At 42.8% G+C, this 15,415-nt stretch overlaps 1 protein-coding gene across 1 annotated transcript in view; it reads right to left on the bottom strand.

The window, feature by feature from the left end:
• XPO5 (exportin 5) overlaps positions 1-15,415 on the bottom strand; it is a 630,805-nt gene that overhangs the window by 511,988 nt on the left and 103,402 nt on the right. The window contains exons 8-10 of the mRNA XM_053712755.1: positions 3,905-3,981; positions 1,877-1,979; positions 1,580-1,660 (exon numbers count right to left, since the gene is read on the bottom strand). Coding sequence (XP_053568730.1) covers positions 1,580-1,660; positions 1,877-1,979; positions 3,905-3,981 — 261 coding nt within the window. The remainder of the gene's footprint in view (positions 1-1,579; positions 1,661-1,876; positions 1,980-3,904; positions 3,982-15,415) is intronic.

Here is a 15,415-nt window from a genome sequence, read left to right as displayed (position 1 = left end):
CCTCCCTGGCCCCCTCAGACTGGTGTAGGGGCCCTTCAGAAACCATATCATCAGCGTTCTCATGCTCTACAGAATTTTCTAAAACAGAGCAGTCGCGCTTTCGCTGATAAGTGGGCATATTGGCTAAAATGTTTTTGATAGAATTATCCATTACAGCCGTTAAATGTTGCATAGTAAGGAGTATTGGCGCACTAGATGTACTAGGGGCCTCCTGTATGGGCAAGACTGGTGTAGACGAAGGAGGGGATGATGCAGTACCATGCTTACTCCCCTCACTTGAGGAATCATCTTGGGCATCATTTTTACTAAATTTTTTTTTATGACATAAAATACATATAGTTAAATGAGAAGGAACCTTGGTTTCCCCACAGTCAGAACACAATCTATCTGGTAGTTCAGACATGTTAAACAGGCATAAACTTGATAACAAAGCACAAAAAACGTTTTAAAATAAAACCGTTACTGTCACTTTAAATTTTAAACTAAACACACTTTATTACTGCAATTGCGAAAAAGTATGAAGGAATTGTTCAAAATTCACCAAAATTTCACCACAGTGTCTTAAAGCCTTAAAAGTATTGCACACCAAATTTGGAAGCTTTAACCCTTAAAATAACGGAACCGGAGCCGTTTTTATATTTAACCCCTTTACAGTCCCTGGAATCTGCTTTGCTGAGACCCAACCAAGCCCAAAGGGGAATACGATACCAAATGATGCCTTCAGAAAGACTTTTCTATGTATCAGAGCTCCACACACATGCAGCTGCATGCCATTGTTCTCAAAAACAAGTGCGCCATACCGGCGCGAAAATGAGGCTCTGACAATGATTAGGGAAAGTCCCTAAAGAATAAGGTGTCTAAAACAGTGCCTGCCGATATAATCTTATCAAAATACCCAGATTAAATGATTCCTCAAGGCTAAATATGTGTTAATAATGAATCGATTTAGCCCAGAAAAAGTCTACAGTCTTAATAAGCCCTTGTGAAGCCCTTATTTACTATCTTAATAAACATGGCTTACCGGATCCCATAGGGAAAATGACAGCTTCCAGCATTACATCGTCTTGTTAGAATGTGTCATACCTCAAGCAGTAAGAGACTGCACACTGTTCCCCCAACTGAAGTTAATTGCTCTCAACAGTCCTGTGTGGAACAGCCATGGATTTTAGTTACGGTGCTAAAATCATTTTCCTCATACAAACAGAAATCTTCATCTCTTTTCTGTTTCTGAGTAAATAGTACATACCAGCACTATTTTAAAATAACAAACTCTTGATTGAATAATAAAAACTACAGTTAAACACTAAAAAACTCTAAGCCATCTCCGTGGAGATGTTGCCTGTACAACGGCAAAGAGAATGACTGGGGTAGGCGGAGCCTAGGAGGGATCATGTGACCAGCTTTGCTGGGCTCTTTGCCATTTCCTGTTGGGGAAGAGAATATCCCACAAGTAAGGATGACGCCGTGGACCGGACACACCTATGTTGGAGAAACATTTTACTTCTGAATAACGTTATAAAGGGGAAAAAAACATAAAAACAAATTACAACCAACTCTGCAATATAATCTTTACAGTTACCTGACTCGGGTGCCTAGTGAAGCCAAGCAAGGAATCCAGGTACTTGCTGAAGTTAACTGGCTTGTTAAAGCTGGTTGGTGGCTGGTTACAAGAAATAAAAAAATAAAATGTGAGTAACTCCCAAAAACAGATAACACATAAGTGTACACTGTTCACAAAAACTGAGTTAAGAAACAAGTTGCAAAAGAGTCTGGCACAACGTCAGGGGGCTCAGCTGGCACAACTTCAAGGGGCTCAGCCGGCACAACGTCAGGGGATATAGGGCTTTTTTTTATATAGATTTTATCTGATTCTCACCAATGACAGGGCACAAAGCTGGTTACCCATCCCACACAGAACTTGGCACAGTCGCTTCAGGAACACGTAGCGTTTTTCTAACGGGATATCATTGTCCACCATCCTAGAGAAACAAACAATTATAAAGGTGAAAAAACAACTCAGCACTGTACGTTATATATGGAAGACAAGGCTTACACTTTACATGAGAAATAGGGAAGTTTGAACAGGACATTACAGAAGCAAATGGCTGCAAGACCTTTACTATGTTTAATGCGCATAAAATGTCGGAATGCTTACAGACATGATGTCTCTGTGTATTTAACTATATGTATATAAATCCAATAAAAGGATATATTAAAAAAAAGTTACAAAATGATGTAAATATATGAAAATGGGGAATAGGCAACATATAAGCAGCAAAGAGGTTATTAAAAATAAGACTGCAAAATGAAGAAAGTGCAAAAGAGCAGAGGCGGCATCAAAAGTACAAAGCAAATAAATTTCACATAGGAAGTAAAAGCCGAGCAAATCAAAAAGTACAGGAGGGGAAACGCAGGCACAAGGGAGGGGGACGGTAGGGGACAACACCAGCGTGTGGGAGGGTGCGTAAGAGTGGAGGGAGGAACTGGTAGATGACACAGAGGCGCAGGAGAGGAGGGGGCAGTAGGTGACGACAGAGGCACAGGAGAGTAGGGGGCAGTAGGTGATGGCACATAGGCGCATGAAAGGAGGGGGCCTGTGGGTGACGGCACAAAGGTGCAGGAGAGGGGGCAGTAGGTGACGGCACATAGGCACATGACAGGAGGGGGTGGTGGGTGACTGCACAGAGGCGCAGGAGAGGAGGGGGCAGTATATGACGGCACAGAGGCGCAGGAGAGGAGGGGGCAGTACGTGACGACAGAGGCGCAGGAGAGGGGGCAGTAGGTGACGGCACATAGGCACATGACAGGAGGGGGCGGTGGGTGACTGCACAGAGGCGCAGGAGAGGAGGGGGCAGTATATGACGGCACAGAGGCGCAGGAGAGGAGGGGGCAGTACGTGACGACAGAGGCGCAGGAGAGGGGGCAGTAGGTGACGGCACATAGGCACATGACAGGAGGGGGCCTGTGGGTGATGGCACAAAGGCGCAGTACAGGAGGGGGCGGTGGGTGACGGCACAGAGGCGCAGGAGAGGAGGGGGCAGTATATGACGGCACAGAGGCGCAGGACAGGAGGGGGCGGTGGATGATGACACAGAGGCGCAGGAGAGGTGGTAGGTGATGGTACAGGTGTGCTGGAGAGGAGGGGGCGGTAGATGATGGCACAGAGGCGCAAGAGAGGGGACAGTAGATGACGGCACAGAGGCGCATGACAGGAGAGGGCGGTAGGTGATGATACAGAGGCTCAGGAGAGGAGAGGGCGGTAGATGATGGCACAGAGGCGCAGGAGGTGATAGCACAGAGGCGCAGGAGACGAGGGGGCAGTAGGCGACGATACAGAGACCCAGAAGAGGAGGGGGCGGTAGGTGATGGCACAGAGGCGCAGGAGAGGAGGGGGCAGGAGGTGATAGCACAGAGGAGCAGGAGAGGAGGGGGCGGTAGGTGATGGCACAGAGGCGCAGGAGAGGAGGGGGCAGGAGGTGATAGCACAGAGGAGCAGGAGAGGAGGGGGCAGTAGGTGACGATACAGAGACGCAGGAGAGGAAGGGGCGGTAGGTGACGGCACAGAGGAGCAGGAGAGGAGGGGGCAGTAGGTGACGATACAGAGACGCAGGAGAGGAAGGGGCGGTAGGTGACGGCACAGAGGAGCAGGAGAGGAGGGGGCAGTAGGTGACGATACAGAGACGCAGGAGAGGAAGGGGCGGTAAGTGACGGCACATGTGTGCAGGAGAGGAGGGGGCGGTAGGTGACGGCACAGGTGTGCAGGAGAGGAGGGGGCAGTAGGTTATGGCACAGATGTGAAGATGGGAGTTTTTAATAAACTGCATTACATTCTGCGCACTCATCGCCAGTGCTGGATGCTTTGTCATTTATCTAAAATTTAGACATAAATCTAATGTGTACTCACTGTGCAGCAGATATTAAATAACCCATGGCCTGGTCCCCAAACAGCACCATCAGCGGAATCCTGTCTTCCAGCTTTCCCTGCACAAACAACACATGTATATTACTGCTCAATGCGACTAGCACATCATATGGTGCCTACACGCTAAACGTATGAGAGGGCAGCAGTATTATTACACCAGTATCTCACATTCTTTATACACCAGTTAGTCAGCTGTAGTGGAGAGGAAGGAAAGGGATGTCACATGTATATTACTAGCACATCACATGGTGCCTACACGCTAAACGTATGAGAGGACAGCAGTATTATTACATCAGTATCTCACATACTTTATACACCAGTTAGTCAGCTGTAGTTGAGAGGAAGGAAACAGATGTCACATGACAGTCACATGTATATTACTAGCACATCACATGGTACCTACATGCTAAACGTATGAGAGGGCAGCAGTATTATTACATCAGTATCTCACATACTTTATACACCAGTTAGTCAGCTGTAGGGGAGAGGAGGGAAACAGATGTCACATGACACGGTCACATGTATATTACTAGCACATCACATGGTGCCTACACGCTAAACGTATGAGAGGGCAGCAGTATTATTACATCAGTATCTCACATACTTTATACACCAGTTAGCCAGCTGTAGGGCAGAGGAGGGAAACAGATGTCACATGACACAGTCACATGTATATTACTAGCACATCACATGGTGCCTACACGCTAAACATATGAGAGGACAGCAGTATTATTACATCAGTATCTCACATACTTTATACACCAGTTAGTCAGCTGTAGTGGAGAGGAGGGAAACAGATGTCACATGACACAGTCACATGTATATTACTAGCACATCACATGGTGCCTACACGCTAAACGTATGAGAGGGCAGCAGTATTATTACATCAGTATCTCACATACTTTATACACCAGTTAGCCAGCTGTAGGGCAGAGGAGGGAAACAGATGTCACATGACACAGTCACATGTATATTACTAGCACATCACATGGTGCCTACACGCTAAACGTATGAGAGGACAGCAGTATTATTACACCAGTATCTCACACCAACCTAGTGATGTATATTAAATCAGAGAGAAAATAGAGGAGCCAATCTAGAAACAGGTGTATGCAGGATAATGCAAAAAGGGAAGGAGCAAGATTTAAAATTGTATGAGATGCAGTTCCAACATGTGTTAGGATTTAGGAGCACCACAGCCAGGAGGGGCTTCATGTACAGTCAATGAATATGATAAACCTTATGAGGGAATTAAATCTGTTTTCAGTATTTTATTTTCTTGGCTTTTCCTGTAAATTTAAACTTGAGAAGGGCAGATTTAACAATCCCAGAGAGGCTGGAGTGCATTCTGTGAATGCAGAACCCTGACACTGCTACTTTATAATCAAGAATTGGTTAATATTCGCAGGAGCTTATTTATATCTCCCTCTAATTGGCCACAGCACAGAGGTTTTTCATAGGTTGTGTCTCTGGTTTTACAAAATTAATTGCATACAGCTCTTTTGTAATGTGATTCATTTCTGATGTATACGTAAAAATGCTTTAAAGGGACAGTCAACACTAAAATTGTTATTGTTTAAAAAGATAACGCACAACATCTTTACTACCCATTCCCCAGATTTGCACAACCAACACTGTTAGATTGATACACTTTATAACATTTAAACCTCTAAATTTCTACCTGTTTCTAAGCCACTATAGACAGCCTCTTATCACATGCTTTTTTATTAGCTTTTCACAACAGGAGACTGCTAATTCATGTGAGCCCTAGATAACATTGTGCTCATGCCTGTGGGTTCTGCACAACACGGCTAAAATGCAAGTAAATAGATAATAAATAAAACGTCATGTGATCAGGGGGCAGTCTGCGGAGGTTTAGATATAAGGTAATCACAGAGGTAAAAAGTGTATGAATATAACTGTTTGTTATGCTAAACTGGGGAATAGGTAATAAAGGGATTATCTATCTTTTAAAAAAACTAAATTTATGCTTACCTGATAAATTTATTTCTTTTTTGACATGATGAGTCCACGGATCATCTTAATTACTAATGGGAATACCTCTCCTGCACTGCAGGAGATGGCAAAGAGCACCACAGCAAGAGGCGTCTGATGTTTATAACATACAAATAACCTATCTAAATAACAGGGCGGGCCGTGGACTCGTCGTGTCAAAAAAGAAATAAATTTATCAGGTAAGAATAAATTTTGTTTTCTTTTTAATGACACGACGAGTCCACGAATCATCTTTATTACTAATGTGAACCAATACCCAAGCTAGAGTACACAGATGATATGGGAGGGACAAGACTGGGAACCTAAACGGAAGGCACCACTGCTCGAAGAACCTTTCTCCCAAAAGTGGCCTCAGCCGAGGCAAAAGTTGCAGCCTTGAAAGTCTGTTCCACTGAAGCTTCATTCTTGAATGCCCATTAGGAAGCAACAGCCCTAGTGGAATGAGCCGTAACTCTTCCAGGAGACTGCTGTCCAGCAGTCTCATATGCAAAACATATGATACTCTTCAGCCAAAAAGAAAGAGAAGTGGCCGTAGTTTTCTTAACCGAAAACCACAAACGGTTCAGAAGATCCTTAGTCGCCTGCAGATAAAATGTTAAGTCACGAACCACGACCAAATTATGCAGAAGCCTTTCCTTCTGAGAAGGATTAGGACACAAGGAAGGAACAGCAATCTTTTGATTAATGTTCTGATCCGAAACAACTTTAGGAAGAAAACCCAATTTAGTACGTAAAACTACCTTATCTGAATGAAAAATAAGGTAAGATGACTCATACTGTAGTGCTGAGTCCCGACACTCTGCGAGCAGAAGGAATAGCAAGCATAGGCTCAAACGGAGCCCCTTGAAAAACATTAAGAACTAAACTAAGACTCCAACATGGAAGAGTAACTGGTTTGAACACAGGCCTGATCCTAACCAAGGCCTGACAAATGATTGTACATCTGGAACATCTGCAAGACGTATGTGAAACAAAATAGATAAGGCAGAAATTTGACCATTTAGGGAACTTGTCGATAATCCTTTCTCCAAACCCTCTTGGAGAAATGACAAAATTCTAGGAATCCTAACTCTACTCCAAGAGTAGCCCTTGGAAACACACCAATAGAGATATTTACGCCATATCTTATGATAAATCTTTCTAGTTACAGGTTTACGAGCCTGAATCATGGTCTCTATGACCGAGTCAGAAAAACCCTGCTTGGATAAAATTAAGTGTTCAATCTCCAAGCAGTCATCTTCAGAGAAAACTAGATTTGGGTGAAGGAAGAGACCTTGAATTAGAAGATCCTTCCTCACAGAAATCTCCAAGGTAGCAGAGATGCCATGTCCACCAGAATTGCATACCAAATCCTGTGAGGCTAGGCTGGAGCAAAACAAACAGAGAAAATAGGTTTGCTAGCCTGAAGGTTCAAAGTACCGCCAGGGAATTTATTCAGTACCGCCTGAGGGTCCCGGAACCTCGACCCGTACCTCGACCCGTACCATGGAAGCTTGGCATTCTGTTGATATGCCATGAGGTCCAATTCCGGTTGACCCCATCTGAGAATCAGGCTGAGAATCCACTACCGGATGGAGCTCTCACTCCACGGAATGAAGGGTCTGCCTGCTCAAGAAGTCCTCCTCCCAGTTGTCCACCCCCGGGATGCAGTCGCCAACAGAAAGCAAGTTTGGGTATCTGCCCACTGAATTATTTTGGTTACCCCTGTCATCGATAAGGACCTCCTCGTTCCTCCCTGATGAATGATGCAAGCCACTGAAGTTATGTTATCCGATTGGAATCTGATAAACTGGACCGAAGCTAACTGGAGCCAGGTCAGAAGAGCATTAAAAATCGCTCTCAGTTCCATAATGTTTATAGGAAGAACAAAGAACAGACTAGAACTGAGTCCAAACTCCCTGAGCCCTTAGGGAGCCTCAGACTGTTCCCCTTCCTATAAGGCTAGCATCCAGTTGTTACAATCACCCAAGCCAGTCTGCGAAAGCAGGTTCCCTGAGAGAGATGATCCCGAGACAATTCCCATTGAAGAGAATCCCTTGTCTCCTGCTCTAGTAGCATTTGAGGAGACAAGTCCCCATAATCTCCTTTCCATTGCCTGAGCATGGATAACTGCAGAGGACTGAGTTGGAACCGAGCAAACGGGATGATGTCCCTTGCCGCTACCATCCGCCCGATTACCTCCATGACTGAGCCACTGATGACCGAGGAGTGGACTGGAGAACTAGACAAGTATCAAAGATCTTTGAATTCCTGACCACTGTCAAAAAAAATCCTTATTGATAAGGAATCTATTATGATTCCCAAGAAAAGTCACCCTTGTTCTTTAGATTGTTTAGATAAGATAATACACCCTGATCAGACTGGGTTTATGCACGGAAGAAATTCTTCTAAAAATATTCGCAAAGTGGTCATGTTGTTAGATTATATGTGGAATAGGGATAAAATTAAAAATAGTGGAATATGCGCAGATATAGCACTCCTAGTAAAAAGCCTTCGATTCTATTACATGGCACTATTTATTCAGTAATATAGAAAAGCGGTAGTCCTGGAGAGTATAGTTAAAACGTCTTTATTTCAAACTCAGATTAAAAACGAATGGCAATCACAAGTAAAAGCATAACAGGTGTGGCAAACAGTGCCACACCTGTTATGCTTTTACTTGTGATTGCCATTCGTTTTTAATCTGAGTTTGAAATAAAGACGTTTTAACTATACTCTCCAGGACTACCGCTTTTCTATATTTCTACATTTTGCCAGTGTATCCTGGACTGTTAAGCTGTGGGGAGGTGTGTGCGTGCAGCAAATAGTTATTGGTGATTCTTCAGCATCGGTACTTTCCACGGATTGGTTACTGCTGATTGACGCTTTGATTAGCCAATAGGATCTAGCGCTCATCGAAGAGGAGAGACGCTGTACATCTGCAGACCCACGAGGACGCCAAGCAGCTGAGCCGGTGAAGAAACGAGCACTCGGAGATGGTATAAGGTACCCGTGCATCGTAGATCCCTAAGTGTCCGGTATAGTAAGCAGGCTTGGGCAACAGTGGGGGACTTATTTTGACCAATTCGCCTATGCAGTTACCTATAAAAGTTTCCTTAAGCTGTTATACAGTTTGGAATACACTGCACTATTAACTATTAGCTGACCTCAAGTGGTTTTTCACGCATTTGTTTTAGCACTACTGAGTTCCTTCTTTTGTATGTTTGACTATTTATTCAGTCCCCTAGAAAATTTGGGTTCCAGGAGAAATTTGTATACTTTGTCCATAAAATATATAAGAACCCAGTATCATATTTATTGGTTAATGGTATGCTTTCCACTAAAATAATACTTGGTAGGGGAACAAGGCAAGGATGCCCCTTGTCCCCCTTGCTTTTTAACATTGCTCTAGAACCCTTGGCTGTTTGGCTAAGGGATAACTTGATTGGTATTCCTATGGGGTCACAAAATGTGAAAATTCTTCTCTACGCAGATGATCTTTTGTTATTTTCAGACAAAACCGTGCAATCTATTCCGTTAATTTTGCAAATATTTACAGATTTCAGCTCTTTTTCAGGGTATAAAATCAATTATGGGAGAAGTGAAATGATCACCCTTTCAAAGTTGTAAATCTCCTTAAATACCTTGGCATTGTTTTACATAGGAATCCATAAAAATGGTATAAGCTAAATTTTTCACTTTTACTACAGAAGATTAAAAAAAATCTTGAATTTTGGGCCTCTATTCCTTTATCCATATCCGCAAGGGTGAACCTAATAAAAACAATTGTTTTTCCACAGATATTATATCCGCTATAAAATCTACCGTTGTTTTTTACAAATATTGATTTGAAACAATTTGATTCTTATCAATCTAAATTCATTTGGGGAATCAAAAAAACCTGTATTTCTCTAGGCAGGTTGACTCAAGAAAAGTGTGGTTTAGCTCTTCCCAGTATTGTATAAAATCGCCACATTAGTTAAATTGGCGCTTGATTGGATAACTGACTCTAATAATTTTGCCACTATTGAACTAGAGAGTCATTGTATTGCTCCCTTTTCATTAAAACCTATTTTACATTGCTCAGTTAAACAGCTTCCACGCAAAATTTTATTGTTAACTTCTATTAAAAATTTAATAATAGCCTGGCAAAAATGTTGCAGGATTTTCAAAATGTTTACCTATAAGAGGTAATCCAGAGTTTATGCCTAGAATTCAGTACAAGGTTTTTGAAAAATGGGAAGAGAAGGGGTTGGAATTTGTGTCTCAGGTAATTTTGGACAGCCAGCAATTATATCCTCCTGACAGTCTTTTTCAACAATTTAATTTACCCAGGAACAACATGTTTGCTTACTTTCAGCTTCGTCACTTCTTTTTGAGTTGTAGTCCTGCAGTGGATTGGGCGGCCACCAAGTGGGGTGAGATCAGCACATGTTTAGAATTGGTAATACCTCAATCTCTCTTATTTATGATTTAATGTTAGTTAAACAAGGCACATTACTATTAGAGAAAATATGCAAGAGCTGGTGGGTTATTTTCCTGCCATAAATACGGATACGATTAGTCAGAGTTTTCAGGTAGTAAATAAATGTGTAATAGCTACGAGCTGGAATCAGTCCCATTTCAAGCTTATTAATAATTATTATATTTCTCCATCTAAGATGGCACAATTTTATCCTACACAAGTTTTTTTTTCTGTCCGCGGTGCTCTTATCTTAATGTCAACTTAATACATATGTTCTGGTCCTGTCCCAAAATAACTAAATTCTGGCTAAAAATCCAGTACTGGGTTAACCAGTTATTTAAGTTGTCCATTCAATTTTCTCCAGATACTGCAATTTTCCTTAAAATTCATAACTATTTAAAGTCCGTTTTTCGATACTCACTTATAACCATCGTACTTACAGCAAGATTTCTTATAATCAAGAACTGGCAAATGCCCAAAGCTTCATCTCTCTGTCTCTTTCTTAAGGAAATTCAGGCTCAAATTATTTTTGAAGCATTTTATAGGCAGTATACATCCGAAAAGAAAATTAGTAATTTCATTTGTAGTTGGCTTCCAATGATCAAGTCCTACCCTTTGGTAGTTCATTCATTATAACTCCTTTTCTAAGTTCCCAGAGCTTTGTAGAGTTAGTTCTGCATGAGTTATTCCGCACTGGGTATCCAATTCCAGGGATGTGGGCCGAGAGGAAGAATTACCTCTTTTTTTGTCCCTGTTTTGTTTTGCGTGGTATTTTTTAATTTATAAAAATCCCAACACGGTGTACAAACTTTATTGTCTGAAATTGAAACTGGTAGCTTTCTAAAAGTATAATAAGTGTATCAGCATAGACTATAGATTTATTTTACTTATATGTTCTTGTATATTGTATCACTTATTGTATAATTATCTGTTTATCTTACATTATGATGCTGTCTACTGCGCGGAGCAGCCCTTTATGATTTATATAACTGTACCCCTTGTTGGTTAATAAAGCGTTATATATTTAAAAAAAAAAAAAGGAACGATTCCCTTATTCCAAAACAGATTGGGTCTCCATAAAGGTTTAGACTGTTCCTGCTTATAGGCCGAATAGGAAAAAAAATCTTTTGAAACTTCAAAAAGGAACCGTCCCTTTTGTTTGGTTCCCTTATGTCCTGAGGTAGAAGGAAACTCCTACCTCCCGAAATATCAGATTATTTCCGCCAAGCCAGGTCCCAACAAGGTCTTTCCCTTTTAAGGAATCGCTAAAAGCTTAGACTTAGAGCATACTCCGCAGAGTAATGCTCTAACCATAAAACTCTGAGCTGAAACAGAGACCTGAAATCTTTGCTCCCAGTTTGATAACTTGAAGGGAAGAATTCGTAATAAAGACTTTATCCTATCCTGGATTTCATCCAGGGGAGTTTCTGACCTAGTAGCATCAGACAACGCATAAAATCAATATGCCGCCGCACTAGTGACGGTAGCAAAGTACACATCTGGTTGCCATTGTAAGCCCTGGTGTACATATATTTTCTCATTTTTGTCCATAGGACCTTTGAAAACACAACTATCCTATGTGTACATATATTTTCTCATTTTTGTCCATAGGACCTTTGAAAACACAACTATCCTATAAGGGTATAGTAGTCCTCTTAGCTAAGGTGGGAACTCCTTCCACCCTAGGGACTGTTTACCAAGCCTCCTTAGCTGAGTCAGCTATGGGAAACAACTTTTTAAATATAGGGGATGGAGAAAAGGTCTCTCCCATTCCTTATAACTCACTGGACGCTCTAGAATAGACTACACGGATAGTGTCGGGGTCTCCCAGGGTAGCTATAAAGGAAATGTATTCTTACCTGATAAATTTATTTATTTTACGATACGATGAGTCAACGGATTTCATCCTTACTTGTGGGATATCACCTCCTGGTCAGCAGGAGGAGGCAAAGAGCACCACAGCAGAGCTGTATATATAGCTCCTCCCTTCCCTCCCACTCCAGTCATTCGACCGAAGGTAGGAAGAGAAAGGAAAAGCCAAGGTGCAGAGGTGACTGAAGTTTAGCAAAAAAACAAAAATACCTGTCTTACAAAAACAGGGTGGGCCGTGGACTCATCGTATCGTAAAAGAAATAAATTTATCAGGTAAGAATAAATTTCCTTTTCTTTTACAAGATATGATGAGTCCACGGATTTCATCCTTACTTGTGGGATACAATACCAAAGCTATAGGACACGGATGAAACAGGAGGGACAAGACAGGGAACCTAAACGGAAGGCACCACTGCTTGAAGAACTTTCCTCCCCAAAACAGCCTCAGACGAGGCAAAAGCATCAAATTTGTAAAATTTGGAAAAAGTGTGAAGAGACGACCAAGTTGCAGCTTTGCAAATCTGTTCAACAGAAGCATCATTTTTGAATGCCCATGAGTAAGCCACAGCCCTAGTGGAATGAGCCATAATTCGTTCAGGAGGCTGCTGTCCAGCAGTCTCATATGCAAAACGGATGATACTCTTCAGCCAAAAAGAAAGAGGTAGCCGTAGCTTTCTGACCTCTATGTTTCCCCGAAAAAACTACAAACAAAGAAGACGGTTGAGGAAACTCCTTAGTCGCCTGCAAGTAGAACTTCAAGGCACGGACCACGTCCAAATTATGTAACAGCCGCTCCTTCTTAGAAGAAGGATTAGGACACAAGGAAGGAACAACAATTTCCCAATTAATATTTTTATTAGAAACAACCTTAGGAAGGAAACCAGGTTTGGTACGTAACACCACCTTATCAGAATGGAAAATAAGATAAGGAGAATCACATTGTAATGCCGAAAGCTCAGAAAGTCTGCGAGCAGAAGAAATAGCAACCAAAAAATAAAACTTTCCAAGATAACAACCTAATATCTATGGAATGCATAGGTTCAAACGGAACCCGTTGAAGAAAATTAAGAACAAAATTCAAACTCCAAGGAGGAGCAATTGGTCTAAACACAGGCCTGATTCTAGTCAGAGCCTGACAAAAAGATTGAACATCTGGAACATCTGCCAGACGCTTGTGTAGTAAAATAGACAAAGCAGAAATCTGTCCCTTTAAAGGAACTTGCTGACAACCCTTTCTCCAATCCTTCTTGGAGAAAAGACAAAATCCTGGGAATCCAAACCCTACTCCATGAGTAGCCCTTGGATTCGCACCAATAAAGATATTTACGCCATATCTTATGGTAAATCTTTCTATTAACAGGCATACGTGGCTGAATCAAGGTATCAATGACCGAATCAGAGAATCCTCGCATAGATAAAATTAAGCGTTCAATCTCCAAGCAGTTAGCTGCAGAGAAACTAGATTCGGATGATGGAAAGGTCCCTGAATGAGAAGGTCTTTCCTTAATGGAAACTTCCATGGTGGCTGAGATGACATGTCCACCAGATCGGCATACCAAGTCCTGCGAGGCCACGCAGGAGCAATGAGGATCACCGAAGCCCTCTCCTGTTTGACTCGAGCAATCACCCGGGGAAGGAGAGAAAACGGAGGGAACACATAAGCTAGGCTGAACGAACAAGGCATCTATCAGCTCGGCCTGGGGATCCCTGGACTTGGACCCTTATCTCAGAAGCTTGGCATTCTGATGAGACGCCATCAGATCCAACTCCGGCCTGCCCCATCTGAGAATCAGGTTGGCAAATACCTCCGGATGAAGTTCCCATTCCCCCGAATGAAAAGTCTGTCTGCTCAGAAAATCTGCTTCTGAGTTTTCCACACCTGGGATGTGGATCGCAGACAGATAAGAGTGAGCCTCCGCTCACTGAATTATCTTGGCTACTTCGGTCATCGCTAAGGAACCCCTTGTTCCTCCCTGATGATTGATGTAAGCTACAGTCGTAATGTTGTCCGACTGAGATCTGATGAATTTGTCCGAAGCCAACTGAGGCCAAGCCTGAAGCGCATTGAATATTGCTCTCAACTCTAGGATATTGATGGGAAGTAGAGACTCCAATTGAGTTCATACACCCTGAGCTCTCATGCAGTTCCAGACTGCTCCCCATTCTATCATACTGGCGTCCGTTGTCACCATCACCCATGAGGGTCTGCGGAAGCATGTCCCCTGGGACAGATGATCCAGTGACAACCACCATAGAAGAGAGTCCCTTGTCTCCTGATCTAGGTCTATTTGAGGAGACAAATTCGTATAATCTCCATTCCACTGTCTGAGCATGCTCAGTTGCAGAGGTGTGAGATGAAAACGAGCAAACGGAATGATGTCCATTGCCGCTACCATCAATCCAATTGCCTCCATGCACTGAGCCACTGACGGCCGAGGACTGGACTGAAGGGTTCGGCATGTATTCAGAATCTTTAACTTTCTGACCTCCGTCAAAAAGATTTTCATGGATAGAGAGTCAATAACAGTTCCCAAGAAAGTAAACACAGAAAAGTTCCCTGGGGAGCAAAACCTCTCAATGATTAATCAACAATTCGAATACTTAGCGGTGTGCTTTCTCAGACACTTACCCCCGTCTTCACGGCTTCCCCTCCTAGCGCGGTTTACCTGTAGTAGAGCTCTGGTGGGGTAGCCTATCTCTGGGCAAATTCTTGTGCCGTGCACGGTGCTTGGAGCCTCCACGCTCAAACAAGCTGTTGCGTCGAACGCCGCCCGCCTCTCTCTCACCTTGGCTCACAGGTATGACGTGACCGCCGGTTGCCGACTCGAAAGGGGGTAAGTTGTTCCCGCTGGTCTGGCTCTTCCACCTCGTAACTCTGTATTCGGGTGAAATGTCCTGTTGCTGGGATCGGGTTGCTGGCTCCTTGGTACTGTGCCCAAAAGATGCAAACAAACAAAAGTTCAGGAGCCGCACATAAAAAGTGAAATTCAGCTTTATTCCATAAAACAGAAGTGATAAAAAAATAGACAGAAGACATGCCCTTTAGTGTATAGTTCAGCTTACGCGTTTCAGCATGTTTGCCGTACTCATAGCTATGTCTGTGGAAATAGCGAACTCTATTCCAGATGTACTTTCCACCCATGAGTCCTCAGAAAGGACAG

The sequence above is a fragment of the Bombina bombina genome, chromosome 4 (genome assembly GCF_027579735.1).
Source record: "Bombina bombina isolate aBomBom1 chromosome 4, aBomBom1.pri, whole genome shotgun sequence".
Classification (NCBI taxonomy): domain Eukaryota; kingdom Metazoa; phylum Chordata; class Amphibia; order Anura; family Bombinatoridae; genus Bombina; species Bombina bombina.
This window is presented reverse-complemented; position numbering and strand designations above follow the sequence as displayed.